Source organism: Salvelinus namaycush, chromosome 24, assembly GCF_016432855.1.
Source record: "Salvelinus namaycush isolate Seneca chromosome 24, SaNama_1.0, whole genome shotgun sequence".
NCBI lineage: Eukaryota > Metazoa > Chordata > Actinopteri > Salmoniformes > Salmonidae > Salvelinus > Salvelinus namaycush.
In genome coordinates this window covers 14,774,136-14,792,793 of record NC_052330.1, presented here as the reverse complement: position 1 = coordinate 14,792,793, position 18,658 = coordinate 14,774,136, and the positions used below count along the sequence as shown (strand labels likewise).

The window sequence follows — 18,658 nt, the reverse complement described above, 5'->3', positions numbered from 1 at the left end:
CCCATTCACCCCCTGAATGGCACACACACAATCCATGTCTCAAGGATTAAAAATCCTTCTTTAACCTGTTTCCTCCCATTCATCTACACTGATTGAAGTAGTTTAAGTGACGTCAATAAGGGATCATAGCGGTCACCTGGATTCACCCTAGTGAGTCTATGTCATGGAAAGAGCAGGTGTTTTTAAAGTTTAGTTCCATATGACAAAAGTTTGCCAAAGGAGAGGTAAACTATCACTTCAACCCAAGCACCAACAAGGAACTTCACTGCAGTAAAAACACTGGCCAGACTCCAGCCTGGCATTGGCTGGACTTCGAACCAGTCCTGCAGGTCTATAAGTTATCTGTGTACCATGATCCCTGGTGCTCTCTAAGTAATGATCTCACACACAGTGACTCTGTCAATGATTGTTCCTTGGCCAGTCAGTGTATAATGGCTAATCCCATACATACACTGACAGTTTGGCACACGCTCAAAGAAACACTAATCCCAGGTAGCCATTTCCAATTATACGAAATCACTGACAAAGTGGAGTAATACTGGCAACATAATGTAATATATATTGAAATGGACTGGGTTTATGTCTCTTTCATCTGAGAGTGGAGGACTGCCGTACCTGAGTTGGAGATATGGCCCCAGTAAGGAGAGTCAAACTCGTATTCAGCCTTCAGAATCTGCTCAAAGAGCTTGGCGTCGTTCTCGTCATAGAATGGAGGGCATCCACACAAACTGTGGTGGGGCAAGAGCACAGAGGCATCCTATGAGATGTGACATGTGTTTGAATTATTTTGTACAAAATGAATCCCATCATTCTCCTTTTTTCGATGTAATCACTGATCTGACATGAGTTTACTGGTGTAAGCCATGAAATGTACACCTTGCTTTGACCCTATCCAATTATGTTATACAGTACCAGTCAAAAGTTTGGACACACCTACACGTTTTTCTTTATTTTTAAAAATGTTCTACATTGTAGAATAATCCAAACCCAATGTTGCAATTGACTGGTTGGTATCGCTGCTTGGATTCAAGTGACACTGACAGAAGAGCGACTAGGGGTATATAATTGCCACTGGTTTAGACCTGCTGACACTTTGGCTAAAATGTCTGCTGACTACTGTCGTTTTACTGCAAAATTTATGGACTACTGTAGTTTTACCTCCCTAATGTTTCTCTTTATCCAAATGTTGCAATGACTGGTTGGTATCTCTGCTTGGATTCAAACTTCCTGCTACAAACGGTTGAGATATGAAGGAGGGTATTGCACTGATGTGTATTTTAGTATTTTATTGATATGCCAGGGGTGATCCATAGATTAGGGCGGGGTGATAAATAATTGCCTACTCGACATCCTGCTCTGCAACATCATTGAAAACAACCCCCAACTAAGCAAAAATAAAAATAATGAAATATGTAGGCTTACATTTATCTTATTCTACTGTGGGCTACTGCTTATTATTGTAGTTGCACGAAAGTGAACATTTTAGATTGCTCCATATTTCCAAATGGTTTATGTTATACAGTATATTAAGTAAATAACAAATGTTCCTATTACATAAAACAGGCATATGTTTGAGGTTGATATATACCGTGCTTGATACTCTCAACACAAAGAAGTGATTCTGGAGAGGAAGTTGCACAGAGGTCCAAGGTGAGAGAACACTTGTGTTTCTGGGAAAGAGACCAGATGACATTAACATCATAGTTTTGTGTACAATGTGATCAGATGTAATACATGATACAGTATAAGTACTACTCTGAAATTCTTCACTGTAACAACTGGGAATACTGGGACGTCTCATGAGGACTTTACAGGGTGTCTCACTACAGGAAGAGGTTTAACTGAAGTGATGAAGGAAGAGAATGATGTTATCCTGGCTTTCTGTTCCATTGTCTCTCGTGCTGGGACTGATATTGAAGTAGCACTGCAGCAGATTCCAGGATATCAATATGAATGCTTGCCCTAGATTTAAGGAGCTGATACTTACTTAAAGAGCAATTGAAGGATCTGAACCCAATAGTAGGGATTGATCAGATTTTACACTCCTTTCAAACCACATGTACTGCAACCTATTGCAACCTACATTCCTTACAAACCACATGTACTGCAACCTACACTCCTTTGAAACCACATGTACTGCACTGCTTACCCAAAAAATTCTGTACCTGAGTAAATTGTAATAATCCGTTTTCCTGAATGATTTCTTGTTCTTGTCTGTCCCTATCTCTCTTGACAGCTGGTAAACCTGTCATCCTGGTAGTGCTGCATCACACTTTCGATCCAGACTACACTGTACCTGACAGTAGCAGACTAGTGACCAGAGAGGATGTAATACTCACAGTGGACTGTCATTTCCATGAGTGCCAGGGACTACAGGAGTGTCATTGCATTGAAAAGTAGTCAAAAAGATTCTGAAGAGGTTTAACATGCAACCAAAGGTAAGCCATTTCACTTGTATTCCACATGATGGCGATAGAGTTGAATACTGGTGTATACTTATTGTTGACACAAGAGATACATTCTCATTGTTTTCCATACAAACATTCACATATATTACCCTCTTTGCAGAAGAATCTGCTGCTCAGCTGCTGTGCCTGTTGGTGTTGCTGTTCCACTGACAATGATATAAACACTCGCCTTGTGAATCAAGATGACTGACACTGGATTATACACCAGTGGCGGTCAGTGCCATTTATAATGAGGGAAGAGGATTTTTTTCTGTAATGAACATGGCCTTATTTCTATTACTGCATATTCCATTCATATTCCATTCACCCAGCTCAATGTAACATCGATAGGTTTAGGCTACTACGTGATACTCAAATTTTCCCTATACCCATCATGAGGTTGTTACAACCTAGCCTGAATGAAAGTTTACAACGTAGCTGCACACAGTTTAAGAGAAAATGTTGAGGTGACAGACAGTGACACCTGGACAGACAGCGACACATTCAAAACCGCCTTGCACACTCTTGCCTGCCTCTTGCAGTTGCAAACTAGAGATTCTATTGGACAAATTCAGGTATGTTTATCCCTGTTTCGTTCCATTTGCTTCTGTTTAAGAAGTGTTTTTCAACAGAGTCGGCGGAATGAATACACCCCTAATCACATGTAAACAGTTCACTCACTTTTCTCTTCATTTGTGGACTTCAATGCACATCACATGTGACCAGGCAAAAAAAAAACTTTGAACCCAAACCATATCCTAAGCGCTACACACAGTCTACATTTCACACCCTGATCTGTTTCACCTGTCTTTGTGATTGTCTCCACCCCCCTCCAAGTGTCGACCATCTTCCCCATCTTCTCCATTATCCCCTGTGTATTTATACCTGTGTTCTCTGTTTATCTGTTGCCAGTTCGTTTTGTTTTGTCAAACCTACCAGTGGTTTTCCCTCTGTTCCTGTCTCTCGATTGTTCCTGTTTTCTAGTTTTCCCGGTTTTGACCTTTTCTGCCTGCCCTGACCCTGAGCCTGCCTGCCATCCTATACCTTTGCCCCACCTATCTGGATTACTGACATCTGCTTGCCTGCTGTCCTGTACCTTTGCCCCACCTATCTGGATTACTGACCCCTGCCTGTCCTTGACCTGTCTTTTGCCTGCCCCTGTTGGATCAATAAACTGTTGTTAATTCGACGTTGTCTGCATCTGGGTCTTACGTGAAACATGATACTAGATCGTTATTAGCAAAAGTAACGTCCTAGTCAACATAGCTAATAGAACTAACGCGTTAGTAAACCCCCTACAATCATGCGGTAACGTTACAGTCACTAAGCAGTAAGAGTTCCAGTGTTGTGTTGGATAGTCATAGCCAGCGAGCTAACATAGCATCCCTCTGTTTGAGCTGGGTGTTTTGAGTAGGCTAATTCGCTAGCTAAGTGAAACTGAAAGTGGAGAAAAAATACACTCTCTCTCGCTTCTCCTTCATTTTTGAAGAAATTAATTTGTTCAAAACTGTTCAACTCTTGTCTTTGTCTCTCTTTGAGTCAACTACTCACCACATGTTATGCACTACAGTGCTAGCTATCTGTAGCTTATGCTTTCAGTACTAGATTCATTCTATGCTCCTTTGATTGGGTGGACAACATGTCAGTTCATGCTGCAAGAGCTCTGATAGGTTGGAGCATGTCCTCCGGAAGTTGTCATAATTACTGTGGAAGTCTATTGAAGGGGGTGAGAACCAAGAGCCTCGTAGGTTTTGTATTGAAGTCAATGTACCAAGAGGACAGAAGCTAGCTGTCCTCCGGCTACACCATGGTGCTACCCTGCAGTGCTGTTGAGGCTAATGTAGACCTTCATTGCAAAACAGTGTGTTTTATTCAATTATTTGGTGACGTGAATATATTTAGTTTCATTTTCTAAAAAGGATAACTTAAATGTCTGACCATTTAAAAAAAATAAAAAACTCACTAGTGAGGATAGTCCTCCCCTTCCTTCTCTGAGGAGCCTCCACTGTATACACATAGTTTACACTACAGTTTGGACTGCAGTTGTACAAAATTAAACACTATCCTGACAATGACATGTTTCATCGAGCACCACATCGACTGAAGCTAAATTATACCAACTGAAATGAAGTAATTTGATATGTATATGATATGTATATTAGGTGACATTGAGACATTAGGGGGGGAAATTGATGGGCACAAATACTCTAAAATATTTGCATTGACAATCAAATAGCTAGTATAAGCTATATGAAAGCAACCTGTTTACACATGCACATGAAGGGCATCAGACACCTGTGAATCATTAAATCAATTAGTTAAAAAATGAGAAATGTTGACATATCAGTTATTTTCTTACAGAGCTCAACCCTCACAACAGGATTACTCTTAATGTAAGGCAATGACATTGTAAGGTCAATGACTAAATTAAGCAGATTTTTTTGTCACCATGGGAATTGCTGTCTATTCAGCAATATACAATATATATACAGCAACATAAAACAATCTGTTTTATCAGAAGCAGTATGGACTTATACTTTTTTATAGAAGGTCTGCTGGATTAGTATAATGTAAATCCACGTGATATACTGACCCTTTAGTTTCACTTTCTTATTATAAGAATTCAGTGAGTTCAGAGAATATTTCAAGAGTGAAAGTAGATGCTGCGACAGACACGGTGCAGAAGCAGGTTCGTTCTATCATTGAATCTCTTTTCATGAATGCAATGCTAAATTGTTATTGGTTTGTCTATCTTGGTGGGCTCATTGACATTGGCAGCATTTAGAAGTGCAGTATGCACCTTGATGTTCTGCGGTAGTGCACACTGTATAGGACAAACTGTAAATTGAGTGTCTTGCTTGTGTTCTCACGCATCTGCTTTCGTATTACATTGAACATCAGATGATCTTTGTGAGGCTCTGCAGCGTCAACTAAAATTGAAAATGAACAACAAGGTAAGAATAGGACAAAAAATGTATACAGTATATCATTAATAATAACAAGATAAATGTTAACTTTGAATAATGTTTCGAACCAGCACTTAAAGTAGACCAATGTATTTCTCTTTCCGAGGTAAACTATCTGCCACATGCAGATGCACCCCAAGGTAAGCTAAAGGACTATGCATGTGACACCTTCACAATCTTACCTTATTAATGCAAAGAGGAAATCCAGAAACACTTGGAGGATAGTGGATGTTGATAAAAGTGTTTCAGCACATAGCCTTCCACAGGAATTTACAGATGGATTTTATATGCCATTTAAAAATGGGTGGCCAATGTGGTGATACTGATGGTTTGTTGGCACTTGTGGTTTGTTTAGATAGCAGGTTATAATGACTAAAGTAGCAGGTTAGGAGAATTAACGTGGCAGCAGTGGCAGACTTACCATTACATGCTGACCAAACCTGACGCGCGCGTGCGCCTGCATGCGCCATTTGTACCCCCACACCAGACACAATCTGGACATGCAGGTTAAAATAATCAAAACAAACTCTGAACCAATTACATTAATTTGGGGACAGGTCAAAAAGCGTTAAACCTTTATGGCAATTTAGCTAGCTAGCGTGCACTTGCTAGCTAATTTGTCCTATTTAGCTAGCCTGCTGTTGCTAGCTAATTTGTCCTGGGATATAAACATTGAGTTGTTATTTTACCTGAAATGCACAAGGCCCTCTACTCCGACAATTAATCCACACATAAAGCGGTCAACCGAATCGTTTCTAGTCATCTCTCCTCCTTCTAGGCTTTTTCTTCTCTTGACTTAATATTGCGATTGGCAACTTTCATAAATTAGGTGCATTAACGTTCGTATTTCAGTCACCCACGTGGGTATAACCAATGAGGAGATGGCACGTGGGTACCTGCTTCTATAAACCAATGAGGAGATGGGAGAGGAAGGACTTGCAGCGCGATCTGCGTCAGAAATAGAACTGACTTCAATTTTAGCCGTTGGCAACGCAGACGCTCGTTGGTGCGCGTGAGCAGTGTGGGTGCAATAATTTAATAATATAGAAATCGAAATGTATTTTGCAAGGCTCGCACATGCGACACAAGCAGTGTAGTCAGCCTGTTAGACCTCCTCTGCCTCACCATATTAGACCTCACCATCTTTCTTCCCTCCATTCCTCCTCCGTATTCCAGGTGTACGTCTCGTTATGATAATACTGCACTTCTCCTGACATATATCTTGTTCTTGCTTTCTCAAGGGACGTCATTTAATTTGCTGTCACAATCTCACAATCAGGACGAACCCCTCGGGATGTAGCGCTCAACAGTGCATCCCACTTTTAACGCAGCTGCTTCGTCTTGATGTTATTCTTTATCAAAAGCTACCGCTACACTTTTCAATGTCAAACAAGCGTGTTCTCTGTCTTCCTTCTCTGACGTGCTCCTACAACGTCCAAACATAACCCCAAAGACCCCTCCATTATTCTGCCTGTAAATTTAAAACCCTTGTGGTAGATGGTGAAATGCATTGGTTTTGCCTTTTAACAATAAAGAAGCACCTTTATTAATTTCCACCCTCCTCCAAGAGTTACTGATTTTCCTCATGACTTCAGTTTGCTCCTCAATACATGTACCTTGGTTTGAGTTTGAGGTAGCAGCAGTGTTCCCTTCACATTGCCTTATTATGAAGTATTGGGATATTTGTTTTTGTTAGATGCTATCATCAACAATGCCGAAGATCCAAGCCAACCTCATGCAAATGTAGACCTTGAAATTCAGGACAGTGCAAGAGAAGACAGAAATGAACTTCCCCCAGCAGGGGCTAAGGATGTTGAACTAAAAAGCAAAAAAGAAGAGGTATGAATAAGTGCAACAGATAACATATGAGATGTTCTTAATGTCAAACCTATTGTGAATTTGTCTTTGAATGACCAAAAATATCAACCTCTCTTTTTCAGCCAAAAAGGCCTAGTACTACTTCAGAACCAACCAACCAGCCCTCTCCAGCTGCTGTTAAAGCAACTGAAGGTAAGCATTATGAGTTGAGACTTGTTTACTGTGAAGGCCTAAATCTTCCTGAGATTCATCAGTACTCAAACTGCCATCAGATCATGCACTGATGGAGACATGGGGATATTTGTTTGTTAGATGCTGTCATCAAGGAGGCCAGAGACTCAACAGGTGACGATCCAAACCAGCTTCATGCAGATATAGACACTGGAGTTCAAGATAGTACAAGAGAAGACAAAAACAAATCTCCAGTCCCCATGGATTTAAAACGTCAAAGCAAAACTACAGAGGTTGGTATCAACTATACTGAATGAGAACATATCAAAGTTCTCTAAAGAATGTTACGAACCAGTAAATCACCTTTTTTCTAGACAAGTAAGCCCACTATTCCAGAAGAGACTAGTCAGCCCTCCCCAGCTGCTGCAACACTTGAAGGTACAGTGACCATGTAGAGGATACATTTACACACTTTATTTAGGCTCTGCATTGTCATTAAAGCTACAACCAGTAAGATTTCCTGCTGTTCAATGGTCACTTCAATTAATGATACATTCCAGATGATGTATTGTAACTTTTTCTCTTGCAAACCAAGTGGTCCACAGACTCCAGATTACTAACTATTGATTTTAGATGCGACTAACGAGGCAGATAGAAACTATCCCCCAGCCCCCAAGAATGTTGAACATGAAAGCAAAACTAAAGAGGTAGGTTACCTGCTACAGCTAATGATTAACATTTTCTAAGAGGTGCTATAGATGTTTGCTATTGGAGTTATATCATTAACAGATTTTCCATAGGTAATAAAGTCTTTGACAATGTGCCTTCACATTAGACTTTGACATAGGAAAACATGTAGAATGTTCTGAACCAATAAAGTCTCAACATCTCCTTTCTAGAAAAATAGGACTACTGCTCCAGAGATGACCAACCAGCCCCGCCCAGCTGCAGCACAAACACCTGCAGGTATCTAAAGGAATTAATAGGGACACTTTATTTAGGCTATTCATTGTCATCCAATCCCTGCTAAATGCTGCGTTTCCTTGTCCTTCAGTGCTCGCTCACTGCTGGTTTTTGCTATATAAAACTTGTGGGTTGATCAGAGTGAGCAGGGCTTAAAGATCTGACATTCCTCTCTAGTTTGACTCAGACATTTCCTGTATCTCTATAGGGTCGACGATGGACAAATTCTTCACTGTTGTGACTGGGAATACTCTGGGGTCTCATAAGGAATTAATTAACATAACCCCAAAGACCCCTCCATTATTCTGCCTGTAAATTTAAAACCCATGTGGTAGATGGTGAAATGCATTGGTTTTGCCTTTTAACAATAAAGAAGCACCTTTATTAATTTCCACCGTCCTCCAAGAGTTACTGATTTTCCTCATGACTTCAGTTTGCTCCTCAATACATGTACCTTGGTTTGAGTTTGAGGTAGCAGCAGTGTTCCCTTCACATTGCCTTATTATGAAGTATTGGGATATTTGTTTTTGTTAGATGCTATCATCAACAATGCCGAAGATCCAAGCCAACCTCATGCAAATGTAGACCTTGAAATTCAGGACAGTGCAAGAGAAGACAGAAATGAACTTCCCCCAGCAGGGGCTAAGGATGTTGAACTAAAAAGCAAAAAAGAAGAGGTATGAATAAGTGCAACAGATAACATATGAGATGTTCTTAATGTCAAACCTATTGTGAATTTGTCTTTGAATGACCAAAAATATCAACCTCTCTTTTTCAGCCAAAAAGGCCTAGTACTACTTCAGAACCAACCAACCAGCCCTCTCCAGCTGCTGTTATAGCAACTGAAGGTAAGCATTATGAGTTGAGACTTGTTTACTGTAAGGGCCCAATCCTCCTGAGATTCATCAGTACTCAAACTGCCATCAGATCATGCACTGATGGAGACATGGGGATATTTGTTTGTTAGATGCTGTCATCAAGGAGGCCAGAGACTCAACAGGTGACGATCCAAACCAGCTTCATGCAGATATAGACACTGGAGTTCAAGATAGTACAAGAGAAGACAAAAACAAATCTCCAGTCCCCATGGATTTAAAACGTCAAAGCAAAACTACAGAGGTTGGTATCAACTATACTGAATGAGAACATATCAAAGTTCTCTAAAGAATGTTACGAACCAGTAAATCACCTTTTTTCTAGACAAGTAAGCCCACTATTCCAGAAGAGACTAGTCAGCCCTCCCCAGCTGCTGCAACACTTGAAGGTACAGTGACCATGTAGAGGATACATTTACACACTTTATTTAGGCTCTGCATTGTCATTAAAGCTACAACCAGTAAGATTTCCTGCTGTTCAATGGTCACTTCAATTAATGATACATTCCAGATGATGTATTGTAACTTTTTCTCTTGCAAACCAAGTGGTCCACAGACTCCGGATTACTAACTATTGTTTTTAGATGCGACTAACGAGGCAGATAGAAACTATCCCCCAGCCCCCAAGAATGTTGAACATGAAAGCAAAACTAAAGAGGTAGGTTACCTGCTACAGCTAATGATTAACATTTTCTAAGAGGTGCTATAGATGTTTGCTATTGGAGTTATATCATTAACAGATTTTCCATAGGTAATAAAGTCTTTGACAATGTGCCTTCACATTAGACTTTGACATAGGAAAACATGTAGAATGTTCTGAACCAATAAAGTCTCAACATCTCCTTTCTAGAAAAATAGGACTACTGCTCCAGAGATGACCAACCAGCCCCGCCCAGCTGCAGAACAAACACCTGCAGGTATCTAAAGGAATTAATAGGGACACTTTATTTAGGCTATTCATTGTCATCCAATCCCTGCTAAATGCTGCGTTTCCTTGTCCTTCAGTGCTCACTCACTGCTGGTTTTTGCTATATAAAACTTGTGGGTTGATTAGAGTGAGTAGGGCTTAAAGATCTGACATTCCTCTCTAGTTTGACTCAGACATTTCCTGTATCTCTATAGGGTCGACGATGGACAAATTCTTCACTGTTGTGACTGGGAATACTCTGGGGTCTCATAAGGAATTAATTAACATAACCCCAAAGACCCCTCCATTATTCTGCCTGTCAATTTAAAACCCTTGTGGTAGATGGTGGAATGCATTGGTTTTGCCTTTTAACAATAAAGAAGCACCTTTATTAATTTCCACCGTCCTCCAAGAGTTACTGATTTTCCTCATGACTTCAGTTTGCTCCTCAATACATGTACCTTGGTTTGAGTTTGAGGTAGCAGCAGTGTTCCCTTCACATTGCCTTATTATGAAGTATTGGGATATTTGTTTTTGTTAGATGCTATCATCAACAATGCCGAAGATCCAAGCCAACCTCATGCAAATGTAGACCTTGAAATTCAGGACAGTGCAAGAGAAGACAGAAATGAACTTCCCCCAGCAGGGGCTAAGGATGTTGAACTAAAAAGCAAAAAAGAAGAGGTATGAATAAGTGCAACAGATAACATATGAGATGTTCTTAATGTCAAACCTATTGTGAATTTGTCTTTGAATGACCAAAAATATCAACCTCTCTTTTTCAGCCAAAAAGGCCTAGTACTACTTCAGAACCAACCAACCAGCCCTCTCCAGCTGCTGTTAAAGCAACTGAAGGTAAGCATTATGAGTTGAGACTTGTTTACTGTAAGGGCCCAATCCTCCTGAGATTCATCAGTACTCAAACTGCCATCAGATCATGCACTGATGGAGACATGGGGATATTTGTTTGTTAGATGCTGTCATCAAGGAGGCCAGAGACTCAACAGGTGACGATCCAAACCAGCTTCATGCAGATATAGACACTGGAGTTCAAGATAGTACAAGAGAAGACAAAAACAAATCTCCAGTCCCCATGGATTTAAAACGTCAAAGCAAAACTACAGAGGTTGGTATCAACTATACTGAATGAGAACATATCAAAGTTCTCTAAAGAATGTTACGAACCAGTAAATCACCTTTTTTCTAGACAAGTAAGCCCACTATTCCAGAAGAGACTAGTCAGCCCTCCCCAGCTGCTGCAACACTTGAAGGTACAGTGACCATGTAGAGGATACATTTACACACTTTATTTAGGCTCTGCATTGCCATTAAAGCTACAACCAGTAAGATTTCCTGCTGTTCAATGGTCACTTCAATTAATGATACATTCCAGATGATGTATTGTAACTTTTTCTCTTGCAAACCAAGTGGTCCACAGACTCCGGATTACTAACTATTGTTTTTAGATGCGACTAACGAGGCAGATAGAAACTATCCCCCAGCCCCCAAGAATGTTGAACATGAAAGCAAAACTAAAGAGGTAGGTTACCTGCTACAGCTAATGATTAACATTTTCTAAGAGGTGCTATAGATGTTTGCTATTGGAGTTATATCATTAACAGATTTTCCATAGGTAATAAAGTCTTTGACAATGTGCCTTCACATTAGACTTTGACATAGGAAAACATGTAGAATGTTCTGAACCAATAAAGTCTCAACATCTCCTTTCTAGAAAAATAGGACTACTGCTCCAGAGATGACCAACCAGCCCCGCCCAGCTGCAGAACAAACACCTGCAGGTATCTAAAGGAATTAATAGGGACACTTTATTCAGGCTATTCATTGTCATCCAATCCCTGCTAAATGCTGCGTTTCCTTGTCCTTCAGTGCTCACTCACTGCTGGTTTTTGCTATATAAAACTTGTGGGTTGATTAGAGTGAGCAGGGCTTAAAGATCTGACATTCCTCTCTAGTTTGACTCAGACATTTCCTGTATCTCTATAGGGTCGACGATGGACAAATTCTTCACTGTTGTGACTGGGAATACTCTGGGGTCTCATAAGGAATTAATTCATCGTCTCGCTGCCAAAAGACACTTAACTGAAGTGACGTCACTAGAGGAGAGTGATGTCATCCTGGCTTTCTGTCCCATCGTCTCTCGTGCTGGGACTGATGTTGAAGCAGCACTGCAGCAGATTCCAGGTAACCAATATCCATGAAGAACATTGTCAAAACGTTAATGATTCATTAATCAGGTACAGTGGGGCAAAAAAGTATTTAGTCAGCCACCAATTGTGCAAGTTCTCCCACTTAAAAAGATGAGAGAGGCCTGTAATTTTCATCATAGGTACACTTCAACTATGACAGACAAAATGAGAAAAAGAAATCCAGAAAATCACATTGTAGGATTTTTAATGAATTTCTTTGCAAATTATGGTGGAAAATAAGTATTTGGTCACCTACAAACAAGCAAGATTTCTGGATCTCACAGACCTGTAACTTCTTCTTTAAGAGGCTCCTCTGTCCTCCACTCGTTACCTGTATTAATGGCACCTGTTTGAACTTGTTATCAGTATAAAAGACACCTGTCCACAACCTCAAACAGTCACACTCCAAACTCCACTATGGCCAAGACCAAAGAGCTGTCAAAGGACACCAGAAACAAAATTGTAGACCTGCACCAGGCTGGGAAGACTGAATCTGCAATAGGTAAGCAGCTTGGTTTGAAGAAATCAACTGTGGGAGCAATTATTAGGAAATGGAAGACATACAAGACCACTGATAATCTCCCTCGATCTGGGGCTCCACGCAAGATCTCACCCCGTGGGGTCAAAATGATCACAAGAACGGTGAGCAAAAATCCCAGAACCACACGGGGGGACCTAGTGAATGACCTGCAGAGAGCTGGGACCAAAGTAACAAAGCCTACCATCAGCAAGGGCATTGAAGATGAAACGTGGCTGGGTCTTTCAGCATGACAATGATCCCAAACACACCACCCGGGCAACGAAGGAGTGGCTTCGTAAGAAGCATTTCAAGGTCCTGGAGTGGCCTAGCCAGTCTCCAGATCTCAACCCCATAGAATCTTTGGAGGGAGTTGAAAGTCCGTGTTGCCCAGCAACAGCCCCAAAACATCACTGCTCTAGAGGAGATCTGCATGGAGGAATGGGCCAAAATACCAGCAACAGTGTGTGAAAACCTTGTGAAGACTTACAGAAAACGTTTGACCTCTGTCATTGCCAACAAAGGGTATATAACAAAGTATTGTGATAAACTTTTGTTATTGACCAAATACTTATTTTCCACCATAATTTGCAAATAAATTCATTCAAAATCTTACAATGTGATTTTCTGGATTTTTTTTCCTCATTTTGTCTGTCATAGTTGAAGTGTACCTATGATGAAAATTACAGGCCTGTCTCATCTTTTTAAGTGGGAGAACTTGCACAATTGGTGGCTGACTAAATACTTTTTTTGCCCCACTGAATGTTTACGTGATTATTGTTACAGTTATCCCATCTCTCTTGACAGCTGGTAAACCTGTCATCCTGGTAGTGCTGCATCACACCTTTGATCCAGACTACACTGTACCTGACAGTAGCAGACTAGTGACCAGAGGTGATGTAATACTCACAGTGGACTGTCTCTTCCATGAGAGCAACGGACTACCGAAGTGTCCTCGCAATGAAGAAGCAATTAGAAAGATTCTGGCCAGGCCAGAAATACAGCCAAAGGTAGTTTCTTATTGTTGTCAGCAAACAACTTATTATTAAATACAATGCACATTCAAAAGCAGAGATTTGACACCAAAAACATTTCCTTGTTAAATGTGCTATTGTCTTTAATAATAGTAATAATTTAAAACGAGTATTTTAGTAAATTATAATAAATGATTAATTGTTTTGGATGAATGAGTTACAACCTCTCCTTTCTAGACAAGTAAGCCTGCTGCTCCAGAGAAGACCGGAGAGATCCCCCCTGCTGCTTCAAATCCACCTGAAGGTACAGTCAGCATATGGGGATTCATTTTGACACTTTATTTACTCTATGCATTTTCATTCAGTGCTCACTCACTGCTGTTTTTTTCTATTGTTTTTATATGCTGTTAACGATGCTGACAAACGTCCTCCAGGTCCCAAGAACTCTGTGATTACCAGCCAACCTAAACAGGTTGGCATAAAGGTTACAGCTATGTCCATTTTCTTCTAGGCATTCTGTTGATGTCTAATAACTAATAGAGTTACCTCATAACTCATAGACATTAGAAATCACATTGAATGACACATAACAGTCTGCTTATGGCAATTATGTTGGACTTTTGAAATTAATATTTCCCCCCAACAATTAACACAGGGTCTTTTCTATTATTTTTTAAAAGGAAACTAAACTTTTCTTTCTGTTGCAGCAGGACTATGCAAAACGTAAGTACTGTTATAAATGTAACATTAATATAATATGTTGCACAATAAATATGTGTCATAGGGCCTTTTGAAACGGTTATCTACTGTCAAGCAGGGTGTTCCCTTCAAGGTAATCAATATCCATGAAACCATGTTAAAAGTGGTTATCATGGAATAGGCTGAGGGTTCATCCACTGAAGTGAATACTTGTGGGTTGATCAGAGTGAGCAGGGCTTAAAGATCTGACAATCCTCTCTAGTTTGCCTCAGACATTTCCTGTATCTCTATAGGGTCGACGATGGACAAATTCTTCACTGTTGTGACTGGGAATACTCTGGGGTCTCATAAGGAATTAATTAATCGTCTCGCTGCCAAAAGACACTTAACTGAGGTGATGTCACTAGAGGAGAGTAATGTCATCCTGGCTTTCTGTCCCATCGTCTCTCGTGCTGGGACTGATGTTGAAGCAGCACTGCAGCAGATTCCAGGTAACCAATATCCATGAAGAACATTGTCAAAACGTTAATGATTCATTAATCAGGTATGTTTACGTGATTATTGTTACAGTTATCCCATCTCTCTTGACAGCTGGTAAACCTGTCATCCTGGTAGTGCTGCATCACACCTTTGATCCAGACTACACTGTACCTAACAGTAGCAGACTAGTGACCAGAGGTGATGTAATACTCACAGTGGACTGTCTCTTCCATGAGAGCAACGGACTACCGAAGTGTCCTCGCAATGAAGAAGCAATTAGAAAGATTCTGGCCAGGCCAGAAATGCAGCCAAAGGTAGTTTCTTATTCTTGTCAGCAAACAACTTATTATTAAATACAATGCACATTCAAAAGCAGAGATTTGACACCAAAAACATTTCCTTGTTAAATGTGCAATTGTCTTTAATAATAGTAATAATTTAAAACGAGTATTTTAGTAAATTATAATAAATGATTAATTGTTTTGGATGAATGAGTTACAACCTCTCCTTTCTAGACAAGTAAGCCTGCTGCTCCAGAGAAGACCGGAGAGATCCCCCCTGCTGCTTCAAATCCACCTGAAGGTACAGTCAGCATATGGGGATTCATTTTGACACTTTATTTACTCTATGCATTTTCATTCAGTGCTCACTCACTGCTGTTTTTTTCTATTGTTTTTATATGCTGTTAACGATGCTGACAAACGTCCTCCAGGTCCCAAGAACTCTGTGATTACCAGCCAACCTAAACAGGTTGGCATAAAGGTTACAGCTATGTCCATTCCATTTCTTGTTAAATGTGCTATTGTCTTTAATAATAGTAATAGTTTAAAACTAGTATTTTAATAAATTATAATAAATTATTCATTGTTTTGGATGAATGAGTAACAACCTCTCCTTTCTAGACAAGTAAGCCTGCTTAAAATCTCAATTTTAAGTGTTTTAATTCAGTACTCTATCACTTTGTAGATAATGCACCAGAGAAACTAATATATACACTGCTCAAAAAAATAAAGGGAACACTTAAACAACACAATGTAACTCCAAGTCAATCACACTTCTGTGAAATCAAACTGTCCACTTAGGAAGCAACACTGATTGACAATAAATTTCACATGCTGTTGTGCAAATGGAATAGACAAAAGGTGGAAATTATAGGCAATTAGCAAGACACCCCCAAAAAAGGAGTGATTCTGCAGGTGGTGATCACAGACCACTTCTCAGTTCCTATGCTTCCTGGCTGATGTTTTGGTCACTTTTGAATGCTGGCGGTGCTCTCACTCTAGTGGTAGCATGAGACGGAGTCTACAACCCACACAAGTGGCTCAGGTAGTGCAGTTCATCCAGGATGGCACATCAATGCGAGCTGTGGCAAAAAGGTTTGCTGTGTCTGTCAGCGTAGTGTCCAGAGCATGGAGGCGCTACCAGGAGACAGGCCAGTACATCAGGAGACGTGGAGGAGGCCGTAGGAAGGCAACAACCCAGCAGCAGGACCGCTACCTCCGCCTTTGTGCAAGGAGGTGCACTGCCAGCGCCCTGCAAAATGACCTCCAGCAGGCCACAAGGGCGCACATTGTGTTGTTTAAGTGTTCCCTTTATTTTTTTGAGCAGTGTATATATTTTCAGACTAAAAATGAAGCAGGAGCCAATAGGGCTCAGGAGAGGCAAACTGTACAGCCAATAGTAGTTTACTTTACCTTTGTTATATTCTACATTCACTCTACACTTGTATGTTTATTAGTAATATGAACATTATATTTTTCAAGTTATTTTTGTTGCACTAAACAGATGTTGAATTCTTTCCAAATGAAGTTGAGATGCAGTATGTTATTCTCTTCTCAGGAGACAAGCTGTTGTGACATTTTCCTCAACAACCACTGTTGCTGTTTTCTACCCTCAAGTGTATGTATAATTATAAAATAATATTTTTCATGTTATAAACTAGAAATCAAATATTTGTGTTACTCTAAACAGATATTGAATTCTTTCCAAATGAAGTTTAGATGCAGTATGTTATTCTCTTCTCAGGAGACAAGCTGTTGTGGTATTTTCCTCAACAATTACTGCTACTGTGTTCTCCCCTCCAGAGTATGTCCTACAGAGGATGGGAACACTCCCCTTATCCAAGATAAGAGGGCAGGGGACCCATCATACAATTGAAAAGGTATAAAATAAAGAAGCGTATGAACAGTATTGCATAAATTCTGATTGATTCTGATACTTTACATGTTTCACTGAGCACCACATACATTGTGTGGTCCTCTTGTAATGCATCCAATGTCTATGACTGAAATCAATTGCAGGAAGTACATTTTCTGATGAATATTACATTATGTGAGATTTGTTTTAGGGGGAATAGACACATGCATCTCAATCATCTGAAATTATCCTACTATAACATGTAGTGGTATATGCTCTTTCCAAGCCATTTACTTTATGTGTAGGCCTAGGCTACAACATCAAACAAGAACAAGAAATGTGTGCTTAAAAATATGATTTATATATTGATAATGACTGAAATGGTTATACCTGTGATAAAACAAAACAATATATTCAACAGTATAAACGGGGTAGTTTGGCTCCTGGATGAAGATTAGCTAAAAGCTGTCGTATATGAGACATTTGTGCCGCGTTCACGTGCTGGTCGGAACTCGGAAATGTCTGTTTTGCTAACTGGTTGAATGCGGCACGTGTACAACCAGTTAGCAAGTTGAAAATGTCCAAGTTTCTTAGTTCCGACTAGCACGTGAGCGCTGCCTATAAACCTGGTAGTCTGGGTCCTGGATGCTGATTGGTTGAAAGCTTTGGTATCTCAGACAATATACCACGGGTATGACTTGTTTACTGTTCTAATTATGTTGGTAACCAGTTTATAATGGCAATAAAGCACCTTGAGTGTTTGCGGTATATGGTCAATATACCACGGCTAAGGGCTGTATCCAGGCACTCCACTTTGCTCTGTGCATAAAAACAGCCCTCATGCTGTGTTCGTGACCAAGTTGGAATTTACCACATACGACTGGGAAAAATACACCTGAACGGCCCTCCAACTGGTCATTACTAGTGGGAAACTCGTCCATCAACCTGATCTCCCACTTCTCCCACATGCTGACCTTTGACATCGCCTATTAAGAAAATTACCTCTATAACAGCATTTTCAACAGTTAAATGCAACAACAAAACAATTCATAACAATTATATAGTAACATGTTTCTTTAACTATAATTTGTTTACAAGCATGATAGCTGTACTTTTAGTTGATCGTTTACACAGCTTGTTGGCCATTAGCCAATCGCCGTTTCTAAATGAGTTCAAAGCACGTGAATGCATCCACTGGTAAATTCCCACCTCCCACTTGGTTATGAAGGCAGTATCAGCTGTGGTATATTGGCCACAGACCACACCCCCTCGGGCTTTATCACTTAAATAATGTACTGTACATGCCTGAAGACATGCCTTAAACATTACTATGCCTAATATATGAGCCACTTACCGGTATTAAAAAAAACAAAAGAAGCAATCAATATTAACATTGTGTAATGGTATTTGACCTTTACTTTGTCAGAAAATGGTGTATTGTTGTGACAATAATGACCTTTTGTGCAAGAAACCAATAAAAATGAATAGATAAAGGAGG

General features: G+C 40.1%; 1 protein-coding gene across 1 annotated transcript; it reads left to right on the top strand.

Moving 5' to 3' along the window:
- The first annotated feature begins 5,359 nt into the window (after window positions 1-5,359).
- On the top strand, window positions 5,360-18,626 carry LOC120019753 (cell surface glycoprotein 1-like). The gene is made up of 31 exons (XM_038963185.1): window positions 5,360-5,401; window positions 5,520-5,553; window positions 7,110-7,252; window positions 7,354-7,423; window positions 7,544-7,695; window positions 7,777-7,840; window positions 8,036-8,109; window positions 8,302-8,368; window positions 8,900-9,042; window positions 9,144-9,213; window positions 9,333-9,484; window positions 9,566-9,629; window positions 9,825-9,898; window positions 10,091-10,157; window positions 10,689-10,831; window positions 10,933-11,002; window positions 11,122-11,273; window positions 11,355-11,418; window positions 11,614-11,687; window positions 11,880-11,946; window positions 12,152-12,349; window positions 13,679-13,881; window positions 14,083-14,149; window positions 14,280-14,317; window positions 14,553-14,568; window positions 14,838-15,035; window positions 15,136-15,338; window positions 15,540-15,606; window positions 15,737-15,774; window positions 16,864-16,923; window positions 17,050-18,626. Exons 1-31 carry the CDS (start codon window positions 5,390-5,392, stop codon window positions 17,179-17,181), a joined length of 2,976 nt encoding a protein of 991 aa, XP_038819113.1. The 5' UTR covers window positions 5,360-5,389; the 3' UTR covers window positions 17,182-18,626.
- The last annotated feature ends 32 nt before the right edge of the window (window positions 18,627-18,658 follow it).